Genomic DNA, 15,363 nt, shown 5'->3' with positions numbered 1-15,363 from the left:
GGTTGTTCATGGTGAATGGATTATGTTACAGGGTTTTCTACTTCTGCTTTCTCCGACATGAACTGTGGTGGTTTTTTCCTTTCAGGATTTTCTGCAGAATAAAATTTCTAATTTCACAAACACGGCCTTAGACTCTGTCAACTTTTGAATGAGCGGCCTATGCCTCGTCATTTCCTTTACTTCTTTCAATATCTGGGGGAGAATATGCAGAAGATCACTTTTTCAATTAATCTACTACCTTACATGTTTGTTGGAGGAAAGTGAAACGGTTATCAACAGAAGACATTGCGATGATTCGTTGTATTTCCATATCTGATACTTTCGATTTTACCGAGTAAAAACCCACCAAGGATAAAACAATAGGCATGAAGGAGACAGATCTTGGTTCTTCCCGTTTTTTCTACGCTTGCTTCTTCTTAGTCATGCTGGCCACATAAATAGGCGATTGAGTCAAGACCAGTATCGTCGTCCTTATGAGGCAAGGCAAGTGGGACCCATTTGTCCACGCGTTGTTCAACAGGACTCTTTTCTAGGGCTACTTCGTGGGTTCCACCATGAAGATGGAAGCAAGCCGGTGGAACTTGGAAGGTATTCAGAGCTTAGAAGGACGGATGAACGAGGACCAAGTCTAGAATTTCATGTTCCAGATACGGTGGAACTTGGAACCCGTCATGGGTCTTGCTTTTATAATTACCATCCCCATTTTCTTTCTGCATTTGTTTTTTTTGCTGTATTGCTTGTAGTGTTTGTTATCAAGAAGGAGAAGGATTTGATGCTTTCGGATTAGTCAAATCTCGTTTACTTGGGCGTTTGACGACGCTCTCAGGGTGCATTCCATCATCCTCAGCAAGAAATAGGTTATGGGACTGGTCCAGGAACCGTTGCTTTCGTGGTGAGAGAGAAACTGTCGACGAATTCTTTCGTTTTTTTCCATTTTTTTTCTGAAAACTGGACTAGGTTTTGAAGGTAAAGGGTCCTATTCAAATTTTGATTCCAAGACTACTAACCACTTACCAGTCCTTTTTTCTATTTGCCTTTGACTATTTCTTGTTCTTTTATCATTCCTCTTTTTTTTTTTTTTTTTTTTTTGTTAAATTCATTAACAATTTAACAACGGAAATGAGGAACAAAATGGGAAACGAGATGAGAGAAAAATGAAAAACTCATACAACATAAAATTTAAGAACAGATTGCAAACGTTTCAGAAACTAGAAATATTTAAAGTGTATGTTTCTCATGAAAATCTATCCCAGACTTCTTTTTCAAATTCCAATATCAGTTTGAGGAAACAAATTTCCACTGCCACAAAAGGCCTTTTCACCTGGGTTACAAAACCATGCAGTCCTCCCAAGAAAGAAAATTCAGATCGAGGAAGAGCGTTTTTTCGGTGCCGACGGGTAAAGCCACAAGTTGGTGCCTTTTCCCCTACGCAACAAGTTACTCAATTGACTGACTGGTAAGCTAAACCTTATTCACCAATTAAAGTTAGCAAACTCGATTAGTTTGCTTAACCAAGTCTTGGCTCATTATGATACTACGCTTTACTCAAACATGGGATCAAGTCCTGTTAAACCGAATTCCAGCTATCATAGTCCAATTGATTTTGGAATGCGAACCTAAAGTCTGATAATTGAGCCAGTTTTTGTTTTACAATTACCTAATATTTGTTTTTTGATTGCCTAACATGACAAACATTAGGTTGAGCCTTGGACACAAGGTTGCGATTGCATTCTTGTCTATAACTTATTCACCCATGTTAATAGATCCTGTTTCAGCCTCCCATATCACACCTTTTACCTTCTATAATTGAATGAACCAAAAAAATAATCCGGTAGCCCAATCCACACAGCTGAATGTTTAATTAGATCACACAGATTGTCCATTTAATCTCCCTTGAAATATTAATCAATAAGCAATTCTGGCTCATAAATGTACAAAAGGAGAACATCAGTTATTTTGCTGAAAAAATTGACACCCATTTTTACTAATCATGTCCTCAATATTCCTCCATTTCCAAGGTTGAAGGTATATACAGGTAAGCTTTTACGGGTAAATATGTGCTTCAATTTACATGAGACAGAAAGAGACCTTCACCAATAATCCTCGAGGGTAACACGATGGAAACACAAGACAGTGCAAACAAGAATAAAGAAAGATGTAAATTCAATGACCATAGCTCCTGTTTGAATCAAATGCGCATGTCTCAATATTGCAGGAATGGCCAAACTTCCAACAGCTGATGCACCGGTCAAAAACTTTGCAGCATTTATCCAGCTGCCACAAGAAATAATGGGATTACAACTAGAATACGATTCATCTCTCAGGATACTTTTTTCATTAACCAAACTTGGTGGCAGAAATGTTTGTCCTTTATCCTAGCTGTCTTTGACAACATTCAAAAGGTCCCCCAGTATATTAATTTGTAAATAATGATTAAACTCCAAAAACTGAAAATAAAAACAACTCACCTTCCACCATCCCTACTAGTTAGAAATTGAGTGGAACCACCTCCAAAAAACAGGCAGGGCATTGGAACCAGAACATACATGAGGGCTGAGGAAGTAACAAAAATTGTTTGCCATATTAGAACAGCAACTCTATAGCATAAAATGTCAACCTGAAAATGATTCTATTATTAACTGACCGGTTAACATTGGCCACCAGTTGTTGTATAAAGCACAAGCCTGCAATAGAAAAGGATTTATCTGTAAAGTGAAATACTAATGACAAGTTTCCATATCATTTTTTTTAAATATAAAACATTTAATCCTTCAACAAAAGCCTAAAACAAAACGCCTCCATGATAATGTAATAGACATGCATCTCCAACTTGTCGACAGATTGTAAAATGTTTGTAAATAGGAAAATAGTGGAGAGCGAGGAAGAAAGTTGTTATTTATTACAAAGTGGAACGAGACAAAACCACATGTTGAACACAGCTCTTGAGAATCCATAACAGTGGTCTCTTCAAAAATTAAGAGTGGCTTCCACCACACGACTCTTATTGAGAAGCATATTGCAAATTGTTACTTTTCTCATTTCTTTGACTTCTACAAGGTCATTCTCCACACCTATATTGCAAATGGCAACAGATCAAGTTGGGTCAGGTTTTAGGTAATGGGGTGACCCGATCCCCACCCCACCCTATGACAGGGTTGCCTGGATTGATGCTTCACCCCATCCCCAACCTGCCCCTTGACAGGTTTGACTCCATCAAACCTGTCCCTGCCCAGTGTTGCCCCATTGGAGCCCTGTATCTGCCTTACTACTGGTGAAAGGAGAATGGATGTCATGGAGTAGTTGGAGGGGAGGCAACCTCCACTATTTGTCTCCTCACTGTCCCCTCCCTCTTTTATGTGGCACTCATCCCCACAGGGCAGGATTGCCCAACCCTGTCTCCACCCCGAAATCTGGCAGGGCTTTTTGGTCAAAACCATCTGTCCCATAGTATAAAGTCATCCTTGCCCCTACTTTGAGTGTGGAAAGTCGGGGATGGTCAGAACGGGATACCTGTTTAACCCACCTCACTATCCCTAATTTATATGCAAACATCACCATATAGCTAAGTAAACACAGAAAATACATAGTCATGCATGACATGGAATAAATAAGAATAGAATACTGTATCGACAGTCGAGAATCTCAAGAGATTTTATCTTTTCTGGTTCTCAACAGGTGATACTCTGGCCCTCAAACCAATCTTGCTCATGTTCACCTATCTCTCTATTTTTTAGCAACACCTCCCTCTTCGTTTTATTCTATTCTCCCTTCAATGCTTAATATCCAATTTTCCTACACAAATGAGGTAATATTCCACTCGTCACTCTGTCACCTAACCATCAGTTTCAACATCCTGGTACGCACCCTCTGTTGTAGAATGAATGGAGATGTTGTATCACCATTTCTTAGACCACAAAATAGATCCTTGTAATCAATGCTAAGGATCTTTGATGCAGGAGAAGCCGAGTCGGATGATGCTGAGTTGTCAGATAACACGTTGTTGGCATTAAAATACCTCAAGTTGACATATCAAAGCAAAAAGGACAGGTAATCGGATCTTTTCCTTGAACCCAGGTTGGGCCAGAATTTTGAGGGTTTGGGGTCTGCCTTCTTTCTTTGAGCTATGCAGCCCGGGCTTGTCGGGGGCGTGAATTTTTTTTTGTTTAAGGCTCTGTTCTGTGAACAAGGCAGATGATTATTGATTAGAGTATTTTGAATCGAACACCAGAGAGGGTCTTCTCTGTGTTTTAGGGCAAACCTCTTGCGTTCCTCTCTTGAATCATCAGCTGGGCTCGCCTGCAAGATAATTGCTATCTTGTCCGGCGTCAGTTGGTATCAGAGCATCAGCCTGGGGGAGAAGCTTGGGTCTCGCCAAAGATGCTGCGGTGAAAAGCAGCTAGGGCTAAGTCGACGCCATCGCTGTCGCCGTCGCCGTCGCCGTCGCCGAGAAACGATGCTGCTGCCGACAGAACTCGGCACTCGAACGAACAGATCTGTTGTTCGTGACTATTGCTGGAAGATAGGGACTCAGAAGGGAGAGGGCTCGAGAAGGGCATCGTCGTTGCTGGAACTGTCGTTCGACGGTGCTGTTGCCGTCGCCATTGCCGGAACTACTGTTCAACGGTGCTGGCCGAACGAAAAGGGTTCGGGACTTACAGAAAACAAGGGTTTCATCCGAGAAGGGGGAACCTCGTGCGAGACGCCAGAGCCGGGAGAGAGGTAGCGTCGCGGGAGGCGATGGACTGCCGGAGAGGGCCGATGGAGACGTTTCGATTTCAGGAGAAGTTTCGTCAGTTTCTAAAAAAAATTGATTTGGGGGAAATCTCGTTTCCAGGAGAAACGAGATTGACGTGCGACACATCTGCTATACCAAAGCCTCAACGTTTTCTTGTGGTGAAATTTCGCCAGTTTCCATGGCTGGTGGTCGTGGTTGTCGCGGGCCGGGTCCGAACGAGGAAGTCCCACACCGTGGCCGTAATGTTCAAGATGTGATGATCAAAGATTTACAGAGGCAAGTTGCGGAGTTAACCCAATGTCTAACAACGCAGAATTTCAGTGATCGTGAGATGGAAGATCATGATTCCGATGCTAGTTTCGAAAACCCATATCGCAATCATGCTCGATTCTGGGAGCACCGCGATCGGGGGGATCGATCTGGAGACCTCGGTTTCAGAGTGACTCTACCCGAATTTTCTGGTACGTTTCAGGCTGAAGGATTTGTCGATTGGTTGAATGAAATAGAGCGTATTTTCGAGTATAAGTCCCAGATCGTGTCAAAGTGAAACTGGTTGCCATCAAACTCAAGGGCAGAGCATCTACGTGGTGGGAGTAGTTGAGGTGATCACGAGACCGGCAGAGCAAGGCCAAGATCACTGATTGGGATAAGATGAAGAAGAAGATGAAGGGTCACTTCCTTCCTTTCGGCTACACTCAAACCTTATTTCAGCGACTTCATTTATGAGGCAAGGCCCGCGATCAGTTGATGATTACACAGAGGAGTTCTATCAATTGATCGCCCGGAATGATTTATCTGAGACGGAAGAGCAAATGGTGGCACGGTATTTGGGGGATTACACCAGCCCTGCAGGAAGTCCTCAGTCTTCACTCGCTATGGACCATTTCTGAAGCATACCAGCGTTCATTAGCTGTGAAAAAAACAGCAAAACAAAAGGCCAATGATCAGAAGCAATCAAATCAGTCGATCAGTTCACCCTCAAGAATCCCGTCCTGCCCAGCAGCCTCCACAAGGTACTTCTAAATCAAATATTAGATGTTTCCGATGTGGTGAGCAGGGACATAAGGCCATTGAGTGTAGGAAGCCTGCTAGTCAAAAGGGCAAAAGTTTCCTGATTGAGGAAGATGTGGCAGACGAAAAATGAGAAGATTGGTGAGCCTGTGTATGACGATGACGAGGATGGAGATGGCCATGAGACTCTGGTTGTTCGTAAGAGTCTGTTGACTCCCAAGGGGGATTCAGGGGATGATTGGTTGAGAACCAATATTTTCCACACGACCTGCATAGTCGCAGATAAAGTCTGCAAGATGATCATTGACAGTGGTAGTTGTGAGAATGTAGTGTCTGAAGAAACTGTCTAGAAATTGCAGTTGAAGACAAATCGTCATACCAAACCGTACAAATTGTCGTGGCTGACTAAAGGCAATGAGGTAACAATAGATAGGCGATGCCTCATATCTTTTTCCATCGGCATAAAATATTTTGATAATGCTTGGTGTGATGTTGTGTCTATGGATTGTTTGTCATGTATTGTTAGGCCGACCTTGGCAGTATGATCGTAGTGTTATTCATGATAGGCGGAAGAATACATATTCCCTAGCATCAAAGGGAAAAAGATTGTGTTGGCCCCTCGTCAGGAAGGACCCACTCCTACCCCGATAGCCGGTACTACTAACCTGCTTTCAATGTCCAGGTTTTTAGTAGAGATAGAGCGTGAAGATGTAGTCTATGCTCTACTGCTTTGCGGGAACAGTGTCACATACGTGAATCCAGATCTACCAGCAGAGGTGAAGCAGCTCCTAGCAGAGTTTTCTGATCTGATGCCAGAGGATCTTCCTCCTGGACTGCCGCCTATGAGGGATATTCAACATCAGATTGACCTTGTTCCGGGGTCCAGTTTGCCAAATCAGCCAGCGTATCGCCTTAGCCCCAAGAGTCCGAAGAGTTGCAACGACAGGTGGTAGAGTTGTTGGAGAGGGGCTACATCCGTGAGAGTATGAGCCCATGTGTAGTTCCTGCACTACTGGTGCCGAAGAAAGATGGCTCTTGGCGTATGTGTCATGATAGCAGAACAATCAACAGGATTACAGTGAAATACAAATTTCCCATTCCTCGCTTGGATGATATGTTAGACCAGTTGTCCGGTTCTAAGGTCTTCTCCAAAATTGACCTTAAAGCCGGATACCACCAGATCAGAATAAGGCTTGGAGATGAGTGGAAGACAATGTTTAAGACGCAACATGGGCTATATGAGTGGATGGTCATGCCTTTTGGACTGTCCAATGCGCCCAACACATTTATGAGATTTATGCATCAGGTTTTATGGCCTTTCATGGGGAAATTCGTTGTCGTTTATTTCGACAATATCCTCATTTATAGTTCGACGTGGGCATCACATTTTGATCACCTCCATGCTATTTTTGATATGTTGCTGACGAAGCGCCTGTTCGTGACTCGGATGAAGTGTTCTTTCTTCACTACTTCTGTAACTTTTCTTGGTTTTGTTGTGTCTACTGATGGTGTTCATGCAGATCAGTTGAAGACAGATGCGGTCTTGGAGTGGCCACCCCAAAGACCTTGCACGATGTCAGAAGTTTCCATGGCTTGGCATCCTTCTACCATCGGTTCATTAGACACTTCAACACTCTGATTGCTCTTATCACAGAGTGCCTCAAAGGACGTGATTTCCAGTGGTCCGAGGAGGCGGAGGGCAGTTTTCAACTGGTCAAGCAAAAGATGATAGAAGCACCAATTTTGGCACTTCCTGATTTTGATAAGGTGTTTGAGGTAAATTGTGACGCATTTGGGGTTGGCATTGGTGGTGTTCTAAGCCAGGAGGGGCGGCCCATAGCTTTTTTTAGTGAGAAGCTATCAGGATTCAAGAAGAATTATTCCACCTATGATCTGGAGTTTTATGCCATAATTCAATCCCTGAAGCATTGGCGTCACTACCTAGTACAGTAGGAGTTCATCCTATACACTGATCATGAGGTCCTGAAGTACATCAATGGCCAACACATGCTGAGTAGACAGCATGCCAAGTGGGTGGCGTACTTGCAGGAGTTCACGTTTGCACTGAGACACCAAGCAGGAAATCTGAATCGTGTCGCAGATGCCTTGAGCTGTCGTACATTACTCCTCACCACCATGAGCGCCAGAGTTGCAGGATTTGAGGTTTTCTCTGATATGTATGCTGCAGATCCTTCATTCGGGAGGATACTTCGGGAGGTAACTGATGGTCAACGCCATGATTTATTTTGCATAATGGTTATCTGTTTCGTGGATTATAGTTGTGCATTCCAGAGCGTTCACTACGGCAGTTGATTATTAGTGAACTTCATAACGAGGGTCACTTTGGGCGAGATAAGACGTTGGCTTTGATCTTTTCTCACTATTATTGGCCCAAACTGACCAGTGATGTGGCTCATTATGTGAAGCGTTGTTATGTGTGCCAGCGGTCCAAGGGAGTTCTCACTAATGTTGTACACACCGTTACCGGTACCTGAAGCCCCTTGGGTTGATGTCAGTATGGACTTTGTGTGGGACTTACCCCGTACCTAGAGGGCCTTGGATTCTATTTTGGTTGTGGTTGACAGGTTTTCCAAAATGGCCCATTTTGTAGTTTGCAGGAAAACAATGAATGCTACACGGATCGCCCATCTTTACTTCAGGGAGATTGTGCGTTTACATGGTGTTCCCCGATCCATTACTTTAGATCGTGACACCAAGTTCACGAGTTTTCTGGAGGAGTTTATGGGAAAAACTGGGGATGAAGTTGAATTTTAACAGCGTCTACCACCCCCAAACGGATGGTCAGACCGAATTGGTGAACCGGAGTTTGGGGAACCTTTTGAGAAGTTTGGTAACTAAACCGAAGCAGTGGGATTTGGCATTACCTCAAGCAGAATTTGCTTATAACAGGTCGAAACACAGAACCACAGGTATGAGCCCATTTGAGATCGTCTATGGACAGAATCCATCCAGGGTACTTGACTTAGCCCCTATTCCACGTGTGGGTCACCTGAGTCACAAGGCAAATGAGATGGCAGAACATCTTTGAGGTATCCATGAGCAGGTGAAGCTGTCCATTCACGAGAGTAACGCCAAGTACAAGGTTAAGGCCGACAGTCGCCGTCGTCAGGTACTTTTTGATGTTGGTGATTTTGTTTGGGCAGTCTTAACTCGTGATCGTTCTCCTGTTGGAGAGTATACTAAGCTTAGGGCGCGGAAAATTGGCTCCTGTGAGGTCCTGCAGAGGATCAATGATAGCGCCTACAGATTGCGCCTCCCTAGTCATTTGAGGACTTTTGATGTCTTTAATGTCAAACACCTGAGTCCTTGTTTTGTGGATTCCGATGAAGCTATTGTGAACTCGAGGGCGAGTTCTTTCCAACCCGAGGCGATTGATGCAGAAGAAGCCGAGTCGGATGATACTGAGTTGTCAGATAGCACATTGTTGGCATTGAAATACCTCAAGTTGATAGATCAGTGCGAAGAGGGCAGGTAATCGGATCTTTTCCCTGAACCCGGGTTGGGCCAAAATTTTGAAGGTTTGGGGTTTGCCTTCTGTCTTTGAGCTATGCAGCCCGGGCTTGTTGGGGGCATGAATTTTTTTGTTTAAGGCTCTGTTCTGTAAATAGGGCAGATGATTATTGATTAGAGTATTTTGAATCGAACACCAGAGAGGGTCTTCTCTGTGTTTTAGGGCAAACCTCTTGTGTTCCTCCCGTGAATCATTAGCTGGGCTCGTCTACAGGATAATCGCTATCCTGTCCGGGGTCAATCTTGGAGTTACATCGGCAATTTCAAGATCCTTGTAGCAAGTGTTGCAAGCCTACAAGATGTCCTGTGAAATTTCTGTGGGAAGACAAGGCTCCAGAAACACATGCACAAGCTGAAAAATCTGAAACTTTGAATGCCATTATTGACGCCCTATAAGCTAAGACAAGAGCAGGCTTTTTTTGGCTAAAAGACACCATAATCGAGTTGGCAAAAAAGAGGGACCAACTACTAGAGCAACAGGGTGCCAATGCCCGTAATAGAGGTGAGATGGGGCAGCAAGCTGAATGGGTAGAGGAGACAATCCAAGCAGTAAGAACTGGAACCTGGTCAAAACAAACACAGGCATCCAGCCCAGTTCTGACGGCTTGACTTCCCAAAATTTAAGCTAAAGGAAAACCCATTGCAGTGAGTAAATCAAAAGGTCTTGGTGGCCTTTTATTTTCCTTGAAAATGATCCCGTGCCTCAATAACATTGGTTTACTGAAATTCAGCCTTTGATGTATCAGCACACTATCATAATAGCTATTTGCATCCATCTTGGGTCAATGCTGCTTTGTCAATCTTGTAATGAACTCAAGCAACCAAAATAAACAGTTCTTAGCAACTCAAGCAAGTAACTGGAAGGGTTGACAAGAAAAGCATTAGTTGGGTGTTTTATTAGCAACTTAAAGAATGATATTGCAGCCGAAGTAAAGGTGTTTGGACCTATAACACTATTAGAAGCTGTCAAGCAAGCACGCTTGGCAGAAGAAAAGCAGCAGCTTCCAAAGAGAAGATGAAAGAGAGCAGCAGGCAAGTTGTTAAACACTTCAGAAATGCTGGTAATCTCTGCCACAAAAGAGCATATGAGAGCCAGAAATACCAGCTAAAACTGCCTTAAAAAAACTGCCCCTCGAAGAAATGGAAGAAAGACAAGCAAAAGCATTGTTTTATAACTACAGCCAAAAATATATTTGCCACAATATAAGTGCAAAATGTTCCATATTTTTTTACTAACAAGCCAAGGCAAGACATCAATAGAAGCTGAAAATGGAGAAGAGCTCAAGTGGCAGTACTTAGGAGCTGGAGGATGAATTTAGTGGTATCCAAGCTTGAATTTTAATGACAATCATTTGTAAATCGGGTGGTAGAATGTTAAGATACTAAACAATTGTGGTGTCTGTGTACTTTTAATTACAAATAGTGTGGGTTAAATTATAAGAAGAAAGGAGTTCAGAAGTCATGGGCCCCCTGCATGGGCTCGGGGGTGAGTAGTTAGGTGAGATCAGTTTGTTAAGAAAGACATTAATCTAGAGGAGTGTTTTGCATTAACTAGGTAAGTACTAGAATAGAGTGAGTTGTGTCAGTCCAGATAAGTGTTGTGGACCCCACACCAAAGTGGTATGAGTATTTAAAGAAGAAAACCACAACATAGAGGCAAAAAATAATCATTCTCTTCCCCTGGATTAGCCACTAAGCCTGATACAGAACCATATTAGGGAGCCCTAAATCTGATAGTATTAGCTGATGCCTTTGAGAAAGCACGATTCCTATAATACAAACCAAAGATGAACAGAACATAACAAAACTAAAAAGGTCAGCACAGAGAGTATCTAACTCAGATTTGTCAAGGAAAAGCCTCCCTGCACAGTGGCTACTGAACTAATCAAACATTAATCTTTCAAAAAAAAAAAAAAATCAGAGAAAACTATGGCTGCATGTTCCTTTCAATATGCTAGTGTTCAAACAAACACCGCCCTCATCCTACATTTACCTTGAAAGTGTGATGTCATGAAGAAGGACAAAAGGCCAAGAATAGATAACAAGCAAGATTAGCCAGGTTAATCAAATTCGAGACAGGAGGCTAATTCTATCCTCAGCTAATTGTCAGCCATATAATTAGCAGAGATATGAACATAAGGCCAATTACCGCCCCCCTCCTGTGTGAATCTTAAATTGCTAAAGATAGGAAAGAATACCAATATCTGAAGTAGGATGCTAGAAGAACACATGAAAGCAAGTCCAGCAAGCCTGCAGATAAAGAAAACTAGAGTAAGAACTTTCACTCCTAGAAATGGCAGAAATCCACACAACATGCACAAATACTTCAACTTACACTGCACAACATGCACGGAGATCCCCAAAGCATGATGCCCGAAAACCAAGTAGTGAACCATGAAGAAGGAACAACAAGTTAGAATAACAGTAAGAGAGTACATTTATAACATTGAAACAGCTAAAGAGAGTGTGTCGTTTCGTATACACAGAGAATACTAACATCGATCACAAAGTGATCAAAATAAAACTTGTTTTATTTCAAAGTTTGGCTCCCAATTTTTAATATCCTTCTCTACGATACAGTGCCAAAATTACCGCAGTCAAAATAATAATGCTGAAGCAAAAAAAGAGAAAGCAAGCAAAAGCACTGCAATTTTAAGGCAGCAAAAAGCAATTCCTCTCCAAGCGTTCCTTTCCGTCGATGAAGCAGATACCAAGGTCATCAGAAAGGTATCAAATTCCAAAGAGACTTAGAAGAGAATAAGATAAGAAGAAAAACACGCAAAGAATAATGAACTATAGCACAGAGAAACCAAGAGAGGAAACTCTAGGTCAAATCACCCCAAGTAATAAGCAGAATTTGACAACACGGGAGAAGGTTCACGTTTAATTGTATTTAACAGGAGAACAACAATTTCCAGGAGAATGAACAAACCAGGCATTCCAAAGTAGAAAACCCGAATTTAAAAGAACAAAGTTTAATGAATTAAAAGATATGAAGATCGATTCACGGAGGAAGATAACGCTGAAAGATACGCCTCGAATCATACATACACTTAGCCGCAATAGAATATTAAACCTATCGAAAATTCCGAAAAGAGCAATCAGTTAATAAACATACTCGTACCTTCGACGGTCATCGCCATTTTCTACCAAAGGCGCTACTGGTGATGGAAGCAGAAATCGAGAATTGCGGACACTGCCACTGAGGAGGAAGTTATGCTGGTCCAAACGGACAGGATCCGAATTCCTACCGAACTGCAAAAGGCAGGTTTCAAACACTTAACATACCCACGAAAATGGGCCTCTATGCGTAGCCCAGTCAAAATCCAAAAGGTGCCTAATTCTGCTTGGAAATTTGAATCATATTAATATCCATGATTTCATATATCTTATTTTATCAATTGAGAAAAAATTAGTTCAAATTATGCCTTTCATTCTACGTTTTCTTTTACCTGTATTTTCACAATTTTTGTCTATTTTTTTATTTATTTTTGCTTAAAATCAAAATAAAAAATGGTTCTATATTAATAATTTCATATATTTTATTTTATTAATGAAAAAAAAAATGAGTTCAATTATATGCCTTTGTGATCTACATTTTCTTCTACCGATACCGATACTGTCAAAACATTATCACTACCAGAACTGTCCTTCGATTCTACTTGGCACCTCTTCTGGCGAAGCCATCCCATATTTCCACTTTCGACATTAACCTCGGGTATTTCTGAGTCTCCATTCTCCAAACCCGGCCACAGGAATGGCAAAACCACAAAAATCAACCTTTTCAATCCTCGCAGTCTCAGCCAGAACTCCGTCAGTCCCCAGCCTCCAGAGCTATATTAGGTCCCAGGTAATCAATCCTTCGGCAGGTCCGAGTTTCATAACGAGCCCGTCAATGCATGAGGTCTCTATTCTAACTGAAAGTGCGGCTTATCCGGATAGAAAACCTAGACAGAGATGCCAAAACCCAGCAACTATTCTGAGGTAGTTAGCCCCTAATCTGTTAGAGGAAAGGTCTCAATGGAAACCAATAACATCCAGTCTTGTCCCACATTCCCTACGTCCCCACGACGGGTCCCTTTTGTTAGGATATTTTCACTGGTGGCCTGTTGGAGAAGCAAATATCGACCGGTGACCGGTGAGATCCTCACTTCATCCTCTACAACATCACTTCACAGTTCGCCCGGTTGTTGAAGACTCGAGAACATATAAAAATAGCGTAATGATATTTGTGGATCACTTAAGATAGTAAGACTAAGACTAATCCAATGTATAAATTTCATTTAAGATTCATCAATGACAGGGCTGAAGATAAAAAGTCTACTTACGTTCGCTGGGTCCTACTCCGGTAAGCATTTGGCAGGTTTAACAGCAGCTTCACTTCATCTAGACATAGTTGGGGGCCATGAATGTAAAAAAGGGCTGACAATAAGATAAGCACCGGGGAAGCTTCCCGAGGCCGAGGTGGCATTTATTTGCTCGATCGGGAGAACAAATAAATGCCCACGCGTCAACGTCACTTCCTCCAACCGCCGTTTGCCGACATCCGACGCCATCCTCTCTCCTCCTCATATGTACCCCACGCCGAACCTGTCGGCTCACCCAATCACCTAACTCGCCCTACCTCCTGCGAAATATTTTCTCCAACGCGAGTGTTAGAACCCTGATCCAGCGGGCCATTGAGTGGGGAGGATGTTTGGGAGCCGTACTCAACTTTGAGCCGAAAACAGATGGCGACCCAGAGCGTACACGTGTAACGCACTCCTGGGCTGCTTTATCCAAGAGCTCCTTACGAGAAACGTGTGGAATCAGTGCACAGTCAAAAGAAGAAACCAAGAAAAATAGGAAACGACAAAACACCCCGACGCCAACCTATAAGACTCGCGAAAACGACTCTTAAACCAAACCAAACAGCTCGAAGCGCCTCTTCCTCGATCGAGTGAAAATTTCACCTTGTCCACTCCGCGGAGACGACAGAAAAAGTAGCGAAACCGAGCCAGCGGGAAACGGAAAAAAAAACCTTGCACAGAGGAATCCGATCGTGATCGGTGAATTGGAAGTTGGGACATGCTTCGGGACGATTTGCTGCTGAATCCGGGAGCATCGCCGCCTGGGGCGTGGTGCCGGCTGCAGGATAAGCTGTTCGAGGAGGCGCTGGTTTTGTTCCCCGAGGAGACGCCGGATCGGTGGGGAAAGGTGGCGGGACAGGTGCCTGGCAAGAGCGTGTGGGAGGTGAGGGAGCACTACGCGGCTTTGGTCCACGACGTCTCTGTCATCGAGCAAGGGAAGATCGAGATCCCGCCCTACTCCGAGTGGTGCGGCTCGAATCAGATATCGTTCTCTACAGGCAGAAGCAGGGACGGAGAATCCGAGAGAAAGAAGGGCGTCCCTTGGACGGAAGAAGAGCACAGGTTTGCTTCTCTTTTCTCTGCACCTTTCGGCTTTAGCCTCCGTGACTACAATGCGTCCCGGCGCTGCTTCCGGGCATAACTGCGTACCTAGACTTTGAGGGCATTTTAGTAAACTAGTATTTATTGATGTTTTTCCTTGGGGGATCGCTTTCTTCTTCTTCACGGTTTAAACTCCAAACTCCGTTAGCTTGACATTTTCCCTGCTATACTTTTTGATTTTCACCGTCGCAGGCGCTTTCTTATTGGACTGCAGAAATACGGGAAGGGAGACTGGAGAAGCATTTCCAGGCACTCGGTGCTTACTAGAACTCCCACTCAGGTGGCCAGCCATGCTCAGAAATACTATCTTCGCGTAAATTCCACGAAGAAGGAGAAGAAGAGATCAAGTATTCACGACATAACCAATCCGGAAGGTGGTTCATCGGCCCCAGCCACTGATGCTGATTGGATAGACTGGCAGCCTGTGCCGCCATCAACATATGTTGGGCAGCGAGGAGGAACTTCTTCTGCCTATCCCCATTTTGGATAGGCAGAAAAGATATTTGAAACAGTCGAAGTATGTCTATATGAAAAAAACCAAACATCTTAGGTATGATCGGTGTGTCGATCTATACAATTTCATGCAATTGTATATACATACAATACCTTACTGTGCATAACGGATATACTAATTTT

At 43.2% G+C, this 15,363-nt stretch overlaps 2 protein-coding genes across 3 annotated transcripts; one reads left to right on the top strand and one right to left on the bottom strand.

The window, feature by feature from the left end:
• Positions 1-1,889: 1,889 nt before the first annotated feature.
• LOC137956891 (vacuolar protein sorting-associated protein 55 homolog) lies at positions 1,890-12,515 on the bottom strand. 2 transcript variants are annotated; one of them, XM_068804555.1, is made up of 4 exons: positions 12,402-12,515; positions 2,645-2,684; positions 2,469-2,553; positions 1,890-2,274 (listed from the first exon to the last, which is right to left on the bottom strand). In XM_068804555.1, the coding sequence occupies exons 2-4, from the start codon at positions 2,652-2,654 to the stop codon at positions 2,091-2,093; spliced, it is 279 nt and encodes a 92-aa protein (XP_068660656.1). In that variant the 5' UTR covers positions 2,655-2,684; positions 12,402-12,515; the 3' UTR covers positions 1,890-2,090. The 2 variants fall into 2 exon arrangements, with proteins under 2 accessions (XP_068660656.1, XP_068660655.1); XM_068804554.1 differs by lacking the exon at positions 12,402-12,515 and adding an exon at positions 11,476-11,551.
• A 1,681-nt stretch (positions 12,516-14,196) lies between these two features.
• Positions 14,197-15,357, top strand: LOC137956876 (transcription factor SRM1-like). Its single transcript, XM_068804531.1, has 2 exons — positions 14,197-14,688; positions 14,920-15,357. The coding sequence occupies exons 1-2, from the start codon at positions 14,345-14,347 to the stop codon at positions 15,215-15,217; spliced, it is 642 nt and encodes a 213-aa protein (XP_068660632.1). The 5' UTR covers positions 14,197-14,344; the 3' UTR covers positions 15,218-15,357.
• The last annotated feature ends 6 nt before the right edge of the window (positions 15,358-15,363 follow it).

This window comes from Aristolochia californica, unplaced genomic scaffold (genome assembly GCF_029961685.1).
Source record: "Aristolochia californica isolate CCGP_79_NKW_82.1479 unplaced genomic scaffold, dmAriCali1.0.hap1 SCAF_2, whole genome shotgun sequence".
NCBI lineage: Eukaryota > Viridiplantae > Streptophyta > Magnoliopsida > Piperales > Aristolochiaceae > Aristolochia > Aristolochia californica.
Note: the sequence above shows the minus strand (reverse complement) of the source record. Positions and strands in the feature narration are given on the sequence as shown.

Excerpts from the sequence above, each read along its gene's own strand:
- LOC137956891 (XM_068804554.1), bottom strand. The coding sequence starts at position 11,508 with ATGTGTTCTTCTAGCATCCTACTTCAGATATTG. Across the intron at positions 2,685-11,475 it reads GCATCCTACTTCAGATATTG|GCTTGTGCTTTATACAACAA; the intron begins GTATTCTTTCCT and ends TTTCTATTGCAG. Across the intron at positions 2,275-2,468 it reads ACTAGTAGGGATGGTGGAAG|CTGGATAAATGCTGCAAAGT; the intron begins GTGAGTTGTTTT and ends TTCTTGTGGCAG.
- LOC137956876 (XM_068804531.1), top strand. The coding sequence starts at position 14,345 with ATGCTTCGGGACGATTTGCTGCTGAATCCGGGAGCATCGCCGCCTGGG. Across the intron at positions 14,689-14,919 it reads TGGACGGAAGAAGAGCACAG|GCGCTTTCTTATTGGACTGC; the intron begins GTTTGCTTCTCT and ends TCACCGTCGCAG.